Source organism: Morone saxatilis, unplaced genomic scaffold (assembly GCF_004916995.1).
Source record: "Morone saxatilis isolate NCDOM2014 unplaced genomic scaffold, NCSU_SB_2.0 Contig8, whole genome shotgun sequence".
NCBI classification, from domain to species: domain Eukaryota; kingdom Metazoa; phylum Chordata; class Actinopteri; family Moronidae; genus Morone; species Morone saxatilis.
Window position 1 is genome coordinate 2,709,287 of NW_023340257.1, and position 12,540 is coordinate 2,721,826.

The 12,540-nt window shown below is 38.4% G+C and overlaps 2 protein-coding genes across 2 annotated transcripts in view; both read right to left on the bottom strand.

The window, feature by feature from the left end:
* The window catches only part of LOC118341941 (alpha-2-macroglobulin-like), a 16,477-nt gene extending 7,084 nt beyond the window's left edge, over positions 1-9,393 (bottom strand). The window contains 16 exon segments of the mRNA XM_035680365.1: positions 1-85; positions 1,075-1,084; positions 1,199-1,344; positions 1,693-1,756; positions 2,133-2,357; positions 2,677-2,841; positions 2,926-3,035; positions 3,133-3,250; positions 5,401-5,530; positions 5,610-5,694; positions 5,769-5,934; positions 6,125-6,145; positions 7,856-7,908; positions 8,525-8,681; positions 8,911-9,091; positions 9,308-9,393. The exon segment at positions 1-85 is cut by the window's left edge and continues 19 nt beyond it. Coding sequence (XP_035536258.1) covers positions 1-85; positions 1,075-1,084; positions 1,199-1,344; positions 1,693-1,756; positions 2,133-2,357; positions 2,677-2,841; positions 2,926-3,035; positions 3,133-3,250; positions 5,401-5,530; positions 5,610-5,694; positions 5,769-5,934; positions 6,125-6,145; positions 7,856-7,908; positions 8,525-8,681; positions 8,911-9,091; positions 9,308-9,393 — 1,802 coding nt within the window.
* Positions 9,394-11,819: 2,426 nt separating this feature from the next.
* LOC118341943 (ovarian cancer G-protein coupled receptor 1-like) overlaps positions 11,820-12,540 on the bottom strand; it is a 1,342-nt gene continuing 621 nt past the window's right edge. The window contains exons 2-3 of the mRNA XM_035680367.1: positions 12,404-12,539; positions 11,820-12,321 (exon numbers count right to left, since the gene is read on the bottom strand). Of these exons, the coding sequence (XP_035536260.1) occupies positions 11,820-12,321; positions 12,404-12,539 (638 nt within the window). The remainder of the gene's footprint in view (positions 12,322-12,403; position 12,540) is intronic.

Below are 12,540 nucleotides of genomic sequence, written 5' to 3' on the forward strand. Positions count from 1 at the left end.
CCCCTTTCTGGTATGCTCACAATCTCATTACCGCATGACGCATGGGACGCCACAGCCTCAGCAGTCACCGACACATTCACAACACCTAAAAGGATCACAGACTGATTACCTTGTTACTGCATGGTCAACATGGAGACTGAAGTTTGTGGTGCTGTACAATATGAGGGTGGTTCAATCAACAGCTCAGAACTTGACAAAGTCAAATTAAATAGAAGACAAATTGTGAAGGAAAGACTTATTTAGACTGCATTATATTTAGCTAGTTTTAATGGTTTTATATGTAACACGAAAAACGTTACTAATAGTGATATCGGTGGCCGTTAAATGAAATGCAATCAGCATCCTGTTGCTCGCACAAGACGTACACAGTCCATAGGTGCAAGCAAGCATCACCCTGGGCAAGTTACCTACACTAGACTGAACGCTGGAAAATAAATGATTATTAATTGGTCGAGGTAGAACGCAAACACCAACCACTCTACGAACCCAAAAGGTCTGTCCCTAGGGTTTCTGCCTCACTATTAACATCAGATTTTTCCTATGCCCCCAGTGCTTGCTCCATGGCTGGCCAACTGTTGGGTCTCCCTGTAAATGTTAAAAGGAGTTCGGTCTAGACCTGCTCTATTTGAAAAGTGTCTATCCAATTGCATCCAGAATGCATGTCCATCCTGGGCAGCACAGGTTCACGAAATTCAGCTAAAACTTTTAAACTAAGCAGTGCTGATCAGAATGAATCAAGATTCGGTTACTGTATTGACTATTTCTTGCCTTGGATGTTTTTATTAAACAATATTTTATTAAACAATGTTTTAATGTTTTTTTTTCTTAAAAAAGGACCAAGCACTGCTTAGACTTGCATTTCATCAAATCTTGAAATCGAAAATGAATGGAGAGGTTCCAAGCTTGGGATTTTGCGCTAAACATTGCTAGAATAATGCTATGATACAATGGCAGAATTTATAGATGACAGTCACCAAAACAGGAAGTGAATCTGTGAATTTGTCAGTTGTGCAGCCTTCATATAAAATGAATGGTACTATTTGACCACACCTTAACCACTGGCTTTGGACATACCTGTCTTGCACTTCACCACAGAACCAAACCATTGTGAAACTATAGAGGCTTAAATATTAGACCAAACTGATAGATCCTTTCACACCTAAATCTAACAAGCTCGGATACATTTTTTCACACTGACCTTGTGACTGAAGCATTTCTCAGTTGAGAAATCAGCACTGTGGGCAATCACAGCTTCTCTGGGGAGGATGGCGTAAGCCACAACCTGGACCTCTGGTGCTATCTCTGGAGACACTTTCAGCGTAAAGGACACCTCGCCCTCAGTCACTGGAAAAGCAAACTAAATCTTATCAGACAGAGCAACCAACACAGCACACATCCTTTTCAGATTCTAAATAGGCCTACATCTACAATTGTAGGTGTTTGTGGGTCATCCATGTCATTCAGCTGGCTTAAGCGCTAAAATGTATCCAACTGTAGGCCTACTTAGAATCAAAGATCCGTCCTTCTCTCTGATTGCCCCCCATTCTCCACTTAGTGTAAAATGAAGGAAAATCCCACAGAATAGTTTTTTGTTTTGTGAATTTGTGAAACAGAACTGATGTGAGAGTAGCATCTACAAACCTCCATGGGTAGAGGATCCTCGTTAAACTCTTTAAAACAATCTTTACCTACCATGATCATTTTGCACTTCCACCTTTCTTACTCCTTGCATGACAATGGTTCCTCTAGATAAGACCTGGGGAATTGAAGGGAAAATGATTCCAATGGTTCATTCACCTTCAACTCCAAACAGACCACACAACAGTTAAGAGCCAGTGTTCAACACACAAGTACACTTCAATTAGAGTACATTACAGGGAATGAATTTTTCCGCTTGACTGCTCCAAAACAGAAGTGTACAGTTTAAAGTCAACAAATCAACATGTACGATGGTCTATATATAAGATCAAAAAGGATTTGATCTTCTAATTACAGCAACTGACCCAGATTACAACGGATACAGTTGAACAGTCCCAGCAGTAAATACGCAAATCCTAACTAGAGTCATGCCTTTTTTACAACAGATTCTTGCAGCATTCAGCTAGTGTAAGCACATTTTGTGCATTACTCACCAAATACATTAGATCTACAGAGCCCTGGGTTTCTCCTGCTATTGTATATTGGATGGAGATGTTCTCTTCTCTGTCACATGGAAGTGGGCTCTCCTTCTTCTTCACCTCCAGAGAGTTGAATGATTCAGAATAAGGAGAGTACGGCCGAAACAAGGACAATGTGTGATGTGCACTCTGATAGTGTGGTCTCAGATGTGTTTGTTCTGGCCTTTGTGTGAGCCTTGCCTGGAATGTAGAAAGAAGCAGGGGTTAAGGTTGTCACAAGCAATTAAAGCTTTTTAACATGTGGTAAACTACTTGGTCGGGTTTAGGTACTACTCAAGTTCTGATAATAGAGCATGTGGACAGAATTGACAAGTTTTAAAATGTCACAACTTTGCCAATAAGGTGATATTTCACTTGTGTTGTTGCTCTGGACATTTAAAGCACTCTGACTTAGAGAGCATATTGTGGACTAAAAGTCTGTGAATGTAGCTTTTGTAGCAGAAGATTTTACCACTATCATGTCAATGCCACTATATTATTACCATAATCATTCACTTACCTTTAGTTGGATGTCTTTTTTGCGGTTTGTTGTGTTTAAGGAGAAAGTGGCGATACCATCACTGTCAGTTGTGAGGTTCTGTGGCAGTGCTGACCGCCTTATACCACCAAACAAATAGACCAGCTTGTCAGAAATAGGTGTATTGTTGAAATAAACAGCTTTAACCTGTTGGAAGCAAAACAACATATCAGTGAGAATGTACATGGCTTCAGTTGTGCTATACAGTTCTCATCCACATCATAAACTTACTTTTCCTTCCAAAATGGATCCTTGGTCGTAAATCTTGGGTGTGTCAATGAAGGACAGCTTTCCAACAATGTAAGAAAGGTCCATTGCTTTCTCTCGTAAGTAAACAATACCTGTAAGAAAAGCCTCCATGTTACAATAGAGCGTCTGCCATATTGTTGGAATAGCTTTAAAAAACACTATTGTTTTGAAAATATAACTGAAACTTGCCTGTTCCCTCCTCTTCCACTCTGGCCTTGAGATGCAGTGTATCCTCCACTGTCCATGGATCAACTTCAGTGAAAGTGGACATCTCAACCATAAACCTGACACAGCCATTTTTTTCTGTCTAGATAGTACAAAAATAAAATATATGGCTCATTGATAAACAGTTATTTACCCACAAAATCGCATTATCCCACCAAGTAAGCTTGCCATTTGTAACCAAAACTGAAGATGCAAGTATTGATTTCAGAAGAAGTCCAACATATCCACCTCCTTACAGATCAGGAACAGGTTATTGAAGAGTTTGACATTTTACCATGGAAAGATGCAAAAACAGCCCAGCTGCAAATCCTAAGAAGCTCAACTAGTTTGGGGTTTGTGGGGTTTGCTAATGACACCTCTATAATTCCATGGAAGAGGCTGTCATTTGTCATGACTGCTGTGATTGTGTGATTTTCTACCCTAGTGTAAGTGAGGTGTGCTTGTTGGGTTTGTCTGTCTGCTTGTTCCCTTCCCCCCTTGCCCTCTCTCTCTGTCTCCACTCACCTGCTGGTCACCCACAATCAAGCACACCTGCCTTCAATCAAGACTGCACCTCACCACTATAAGAAGCCTGGCTGACATCCAGTCCCTGCTGGATCGTTGCACCACGCACAGTATGTTGTGTGCCTTGTTTCAGCGCCTTTGAACTTGTTAGCCAGTATAGTCAGTATAGTCTTTAGATTGCCAGCCTGCTTGCCAAATTCTTAATGGTTTCCTCTGCCACCAGATTCACCTGTCTGCTAGCTCTCCACACCGGTTTCTCTACCACCTTTACCCCTGGAGTCAAACCCTGGACTTCATCTCTCCAAAGAAATAAATACTTTGTGTTCACTACTACCATTATCAGTTTGCTTTTGGGTTCAGCCTCAGAATTGTGACATTGCACTGTTAAAAGTGCCTGATCTGTCTCACCTTTTCTCAGACTCTGATCATTTAAATTTCAAAATTTGAAGGAAGTATTATTCTCATGTCACCTGATAATGAATGACTCTTCCATAACAGATACTCTAGCAGCTCTGTCTAGCTAAAGCATAATCAGAGGACCGGTTAAACAGACCGACTAGGCCTTATACAGCATAGCTTTGAGCTAAATGCTGTTTTGAAGGCTTTGGCATTATGTGTTGTTGTTGTCTGTTGTCTTTTTGCAGCCAGCAGTATTGACGTACTGCAAATTGAGCTGCACTTGGTTTCAAGGAGGAAAGAATGGTGTCTTGCCTGGTCACTTACTTTCTTGTGTTTTAGATAAACAGTACACTAAAATATGTTTCTGAAAAGATTTTAAGTCAGAAATACAATATTGATTTGGATCAGCACTGCCTAGTTTAAGAGTTTGATCTGAAGATTTTTTCATTTTTGCTGGGACGACTCACTGGAAAAGACACCCTAAAGCATACCCTGCTTTATTGTCTATTTAACTCTAAATGAACATTCATATTTGTATTGGGAAAGAAAAGACTTAACACTTAGAGACTTGAGCCATAAACTTCATTAGGAAACTGTTTACTTGAGCTCATAAATCAAATGAGAAGTAGAGTCATTTCTCCATAAGGCTCAATACTGCAGTTGAGGCGGATAGGATGTCATTAATTTTGCATGTATTTGGTCATAAACTAAAGTATTGTGTCAAAAGTTAATACATTTCATCCTGTGGTAAATTTCTGTAAATGTAATGGTCATCCATCCAATAGTTATAGTATAGTAATAGATATTACATGCAAAAATGTCAATGTTATGATGGTAGGTGGCACTAAATGAAAAACAAGGGAATTTTTAGGAAACATCCTCAGGAAACCATGTGTGAGCAACATTTCATGGTGTTCCACACAATACTTCTCAAGATATTTTCCCTTGACCAATGTTATGATCAACATTGCTATTCCTAAAGCCACACTGCATGGTTAAAAGTTGGTGGGTTTAACAGTCAGGGAGTGGTGTCGGGGATGACCATTGACCATTAATAAAGGCCTTGGATGTTGGTGGCTGCATATGCTGTCTCTGTTATGTATGTCCAGTGAATTGTAGTGAATTGTAAGTTTATATGCAAGTTTGCGAATTTTTGGGAACTAGGATTTCGTTTCTATCACAATTTCATTCAGAAACAAGTGAAGTCAAAATCAAGTGAGTAATATAAAAGGCACACTACTTGCATTATTAAATATTTTACATATTTCTATCATATGTTTTATGTATTTTATTTTGTGTCTTTGTTTTGTGAAGCTATGGCAGCTGTACCTGCTTTGTCTCCTTGTAGCATGGGGCCGTTGTACGAGAGACTCCATCAGAGGCCATTGTATATTGTCTCTTTAGAGGTCGACATATCTCAAGTTCAACACTGGCTGGCACTGGCTGTCCATATGTATATCTGATTAGATGGAAAGTTTTAACAAATCAGTGTGTTGTTGAAAAGGGCTGACCTACTGTGAGAACATCTCATTACTTACTTTGCACAGGCTTTCACATTGATCTCCCTCTGTCCAATGCTAATTTCATCAGACGCTTCTACTTTTACATCATATTTTGGCAAAACTGAGGACAAAGAGCAGTCGTTAGCATTCTTTCCTCATTACGAACTTTGGAATGGGAAAAGGAATGTAACTTGCCATATTTCTCCACTTTGAAGTTTTTATATATTTCATTTCTGTTAATCCACACAGAAACTCTGTAGATTCCTTCAGTGGCCTCAGAGTTCAAGGAGTAAGAGAGCTGCAATATTTTACTGTTGGATGTGGTGTTCAGCCATTGTCCAATGCGGTTGCCCCTAGTGTCCTGTTAAATAAAAGGAATAAGAAAAACATGTATTCATTGTATGTTTGGGCAGGGCGACAGTGGTGACTGTTGCCAATTGCCAATTTTCCAAAAAAAGCAAAACTTAAAACTGCCATTGGCTCACTTAACTATCCCTATAAAGGCAATTTCTTGATTCACATATGATTGTGGATTTTCCCCTGAGCCTTACCTTAATTTCAATGATGTTGTACTGCAAGAAGAGAGCACAAAGAGATCAGTTACCCAAATAACCAGATTCTAACCCTAAGAACAGCTCCCCCAAATACATTCATTGATACTCAACAAAAAGTTATAGTGCAAGGTACAAGTATAAGGTTCCGTATGATTAATTAACACTTTTTTGATGCATATTTAAGTTTAACCCCCCCATTCTTTAACTATGATTATCAATATGTAATCTTATTCAATTATTTCTCTGTATTTTAGATTTCATATTATATTTATATTTTAAACAGAAAGTTTATTTGTTTATTTTTTAATTGTCTTTTTATCTTATTTTATTTTTATTAACAAGGGAAAAGTTCAATTCTGGGCCATGACCACCATATTGTGAGGAGTACAGAGTGCCCACTGTGTTGGTGTGTGTTTACTCCCAGAGTCTTTGGTTTCCTCCAACAATAATTAAATATAATTAAATAATAAAATAAAATAAAAAATTATAAATGACCTGTCTTATTTCCTTTATTCATTGTATATTTACTTTTCCTCTCTTTCTACTCTAGCTTTAATAAAGCTAAAGTATTTCTTATCCAATTATTTAATTAATCGATGGAATAATCAATAGAATACTTGATTACTTAAACAGGGTTCTTGTAGAACTTTTTCACAGCAATTAAGGTTCAGTTCCATTCAGCTCAAACACAGTCAGGATGCTGCTGTTGAGCATGTTGGCAAACTGGAAAGACTCTGCTACACTAAAAGAAACAGAACCTTATTGAGTGTCATTGTGTTTATGCTACTATTTCATGTCAAAATGGCTACTGTGAAAAAGGTCTGTTATGTGTGTCCAGTTACATTAAGTAATTGTTTTCATGACTCATTTGGTGATAAACTTTAGTTGTTCTGATGTTTTGCCCTCAGTATGGTTACTGATCATAGACTGCAAGACACTACATCTATTTAGGCTTCATTTCTTTGTTATTGATATTTATTATTAAAGCTGTTCGTATCTTACACTGAAAATGTGTTTGTGTAGACAAATGCAACTTATAGTAATTTAGTTTTGAAAGTAAAAAAAAATGTGTTTCACAGCTTCAAATTTGATTCTCTTGCTACCAAATATCAGGTCACTTTAGAATGAGTGTCAGAGTAAATAGATCTTCACAGCAACAACTGATGAAGGTTTACCTAAAGGGGCCGTGGTTGTACTATTGACCCATAACCAGCAGGAGGATCTATTTATACAGACTGCTAAAACACCTAGCCAGGGTTAAAGAGCACAAGCTAGATTTCACTTTACTATTCTGTTTAATTCCACTCCACTGGCTGGGGTGATTAATGTGGCTCATTAGGGCACAAATTCAATTTTGCACCACTATACACAAATACAGTTTTGCATTTTTAACTAATGTTTTCTCTATTTTTTTAAATGTTTAGTTATAGTTGTGTTTTTTTATTTTATATATACATTTTACCCATGTGCCATCCAGGCTGAGGGGAAGCAAGGAGGGGTAACTTTAAAGACTGGAGGGGCAATTAAGAACCCTCAGTTCATGAATGCTTGTATATTTATGTTAAAATGACATATTTTTGGAGCCTATTACAGATTTATGTAAAGGCTGATGATTTCCAGTCAATCTAACCTCCAGTATTCAAATTCAATATGATCACAAAAAACCCTGCACTGTTATCACTGAGAGCTCAGTGTTACTGAGAAAGCCCAGATCGGTCAAACTCTCACCAGCTCATATGCAGGTCTGAACTTGGTGTCCAGTGTTATGACTCTGAAATGCACTGAGAGAAATGCAAAGAGATCAAGTGTCTTTTCTTTATCTTATTAAACATCCTAACACACCACTGAAATCAAGGGACATCATCATTATCAGAGTTTCAAATGCAATGAATTAGATTGAGACACAAAAGCCTTTTGTTATTATATTTGACATATATCTGACTTGAATGACATCAACACTAAGATCTCACTTCAGCAGTGTTTTTGTAACTTTCATCTGTTCATCAGAAGTACTACTCTAATATTTGATTACTTTATATCATTTATTTCAGGAGGGGATCTGTAGCTAATAACAGCATGTACTGGGATAAAGGCTAGCAGACTATATACCCCTGGTATATCCATCCATGATATTTAAAACAGGTTTTACACAACCTTTCTGCAGTTACTGTGTTCACTGTTGTACAGTTTATCAGTTGTTCTCTACTGTTATTGTTATGCATTTAATATAATATGAAATATCCTTAGAATATGTCACTTAGTTTACTCAATGGTAGAAAAGGGCATCCTTAAGGAAAAAGGTTGGGAACCACTGCTATATACTATGAATACTGTACTTTTATCATTTTGATAAAGACTTGTACAATGATGAGTTTTAGATCATCAGTATATAATTACCTGTTTGTCCAGGGAGGTAGATCGGTTTATCTGTTTGGATGAATGTAACTGGTCGATAGACTTTGAACATGACTTTTCTGACTTCTTCTGAGTAAAATGTGCTGCCTCGTACTTCTACCTTGAAATTCTGCACCTCTTGATTCTGTACTAAAGGAGCCTGTGGCAGAAATACAGAGACCAGCTAAGTGAATTATTAACTCACAAAAACTAATTTGCCTTATTGTACTGATTCTGGCTAAATCTTTAAAATTCAAAATCATCAGTAAACAATAGCAGAAAACAGTATTTGTAGCATGTGGCATCAATTCTGGACAGATATTTCAGGTTTCAAGGTTTTCAGCTTTCAAGATTTTTTGTGGACTAAATGAACTGTGTGACGAGGTAACCTGAAACTGAACACAGGTATGAAATTCTGTGCCGGAAGTCCTCCGGTAGAGGACTGTCTTCTTCTCATGGAAGATCAGAGAGATGGTCATGACCAGAGTCTCGTTGGGCTGCAGGAGACTCGCACAGAACTTGGTCTCAGCTCCAGCTTCAAGAACCGCAGGTATGGCTACCATGTACTGCCTACAGACACAGAAACATATAGTAGATACCTCATAGACTCTGAAAGAAACTCTAACACAAGATTATACCAGAAAATAAGCAGAAGATGCCAATCGTCTGGCACACATAAGAATGGATTGAAAATGACTACAAGGGAAACATCCTTCAACTCCACTGTACAACTGTCCTGTATATTAAGATAATAGAAATGTTTTCAGACAGTTTGAGCATACTTACGGTCCTGCCACCACTGGACCCACAAACATCCAGCTCAGGCACACAAGCAATGTCCAGGTCCATGTCTGAATCCCTGGAATACCCATGACTGACTGATATGAGCCTCAGAGTCTCTTCTGTTAAATAGACTCTGCTACAGAGCCCCACCCCCTTTCGCTTATCACACACACTTACACAAACAGACACACACACAGACTTACATTCATTTCTTGACTTACCCTAAGCCTAACTAAATCCTAACCACTACTTGTCCAAACTGGCTTCCACCAACTGTCTAACAAATGACCCATCAGCAACCTAAATGCAGCATGTCCATTAGTATTGTTTCAATTGGTGCTTATAATGTAGTGGTAGCAGCAGAAGTAATCATATTTCAGGTGCAGGCTATTTGTTATTAGCATTTGTGTTTTTCTCCAGTTCACAAACAACTTGAACCTGGACTGTGTTTGTTTGTTTGTGTGTGTGTGTGTGTGTGTGTGTAGAAGAACAGTTATTAATTCAGATAATCAATGAAGTTATGCTGCCGTGCATTTTGCGTAAATGCAAAATGTGTAGCCACTCCAGGCTAGGAGACCTGTCTATTTGGGAACCTGCTTTTAATTGAAGTTTTACGGTATTTTCATACTGACAGCTGTTATATGTATTTGCTTAGGTATATTTACCATGCTCCTCGGTTTAATACTTCATGGATTTGATATTAATGGTAATTAACTTCCTTTTGTTTGTCTGCGAGGTATGGACATCCAGTTGAAATGAAATTTATTGTCATTGTTTGTGTGAACACTCTGCTGATGGAAGGTTGCCAAAGACCCAAGTCATCACTGCTGCATTTTTCCAGTTGCCAAATATGTTAGTGTTGTTATCACTTTATCATTTCCTGCGTTAAAGTGTCATTGTGTTGGGTGGGAGATGTGAGTGCGCCTTGAACGATACAATCTGTAGCGTTAATTTAAAACACTGTCCCTCAGTGTTTGCAGAATATTTCCTCTTTTTAACTTAAAAGGCAATATAGCCTACAGGGCTGGGACAAAAAATCGCCCATTGTGGCCCAGACCGGACCCCCCCAACCTAACACATGGTCCTTTAGTGTTTGCAGAATATTTCCTCTTTGTCTTTCTGCTCAACAAAGTCTGACAGTTGGTCCACGTAGGATGCGTGATGGCAACGAGAGGCAGCCCTATCTTTCTATACTGAGTTTGCCTTTATAAACCACAAATATTGTACTATCCTCAAACATGTATTTTATTATTTGTGCTGTGTAAAGTCATATCCATAAAAGTCCAGAGCGATTTGCAATAAGCATAACTTAGTTTGTAAACATGGATTTTAATTTAGCATAAAAATGTTTTACAAACGTAAATAGTTTCTCCACAGCAAATACAGTAATACTTGCACATTTGTGGATTGTTTCCTGTCAGTTTGTAAACCACGTGACATTTGTAACTTCCCTCCTGTTTGTTTAAAAAAATGCTGAAGAAGAAATCTACAAATGTGAGGTGCAGTTACTCATTAGATCAGCAGTTGGCGACTTTCCCTCACATGAGCTGAAGGACTACTTTCTGTACTGAAATAAAGGCTAAAGCAAGAGTTTCTCTATTGTAGGTGCTATGAAAATCACAGCGGTACCATCTGTTGGTACCAGTGTTAAAATTTAAAAAATAACAGGGGTTTAAAGATTAAAAAATGTTGGTTGCAATCAATTAATCTTGGCTATCAACATTGATTTATTATAACAAGATAATAGAAAATGACTTAAATTTACATTGAAGACCTTTAAAGAAGGGAAATTGATTGATTCAGTCTCATATATTACACTAAATGATCAATTTAGAAATGGGATGAATAAAAGTAATAACTATAACCACAATCACTATTAATAGTTGAAGTGGAAGGCTTTGGAATTTTGCATAGAAGAGGCTGATATCATCCACTCTTGTGCAAAATGTAATATGCATGTATAAACACAAGTATTTATTAAAGTGATAATAAAAGCAAAACAGTTAAAAATACACAATGTACAATCTAACTAAAAAGGGAACAAGCTAAAGGAAAAGGTGTGTGTGTGAGGAAGAAGAGTTGCCGGTGTGTTGTGCTGATCAGCTGGCGGCCCTGTGAGCCAGGCTAGGAAATGTTGTTTCCCGGCATCCAAATGTCTTTGTGTGTGGTGTCCTCTGATGCAGGTTGGAAGAGGAAAGGTGTTTCGCTCCTATTGTCTTGGTAACCGGATGAGGTGACAGAAAGTGATTTGTCATAATAAAGTTCATGATTAAAGGTCCCCTTTGTCCCACCACTACCTACATTAGCATCCACATTCATACAACAGGAGTCGATGACCTAAACTACTTCCTTTTATCTACAGTTAGGTGTCTTATTGGAAATCGTATCAGTAGATGACAGTATCTATCTTGTCTGTGTCGTTTCTGTTTGCCTACATTTCTCTTTCTGTTCCTCCCCTTTCTCTCTCACTCTTTTTCTGCTTACATGAAGCTGACTGTGTAAATGTTGTCATTATTCATACTGTTGTTGTTGAACTGCTGATATCATTGCTGTCCATTCTGCAACACACAGAGGCCAAAACCTTGTCTATGGTCCCTTTCCTCATGAAAACATACAGAACTAAGTCTGCAAGAGGACTCAGTTTAACAAACATTAGGGACAGCATGTCAAAGATATAGTTCCATGTGTATGTCAGGAAATAAATTATCCTGGGCAGAAACAGCAGCATGTAAATAAGCAGCACCAGAACCAAAATTCCCACAATTCGTCGTTTTTCATCAGAGGGGACTCGGCTGGCAGACAGGGCTTTGAGGGTCCCACCCAGGAAGAATATGAACACTGGGAGGGGCAGGAGGAGGAAGATGCCGGAGACGGTATCTATGATCTCAGGATGAACCCAGAAATAGAAAGTGAGAAGAACAACAAGAATAAGGGCCCATACCATGACACAGACCACCACAGAGGTCTTGATGGTTCGTCTGAAGCGGTACCACAGCGGGCAGGCGATGACCAAATACCTGTAATACAAGATGGAGCTTCAGAATGATACAGTAATATAATGGAAGTAGCTACACACATACTGGATAGACAGATAGCTACCTTTCCAGGGCGATACACACCATGAAGCCAACACTGGCTGCCACACCAAAATTGTTAACAAATAATGCAATTATCTCCCACTTCTCAGATTGTGCCTCCATTACAATGAAGCTGCAGAGCTGAATGAGGTCAGAAAT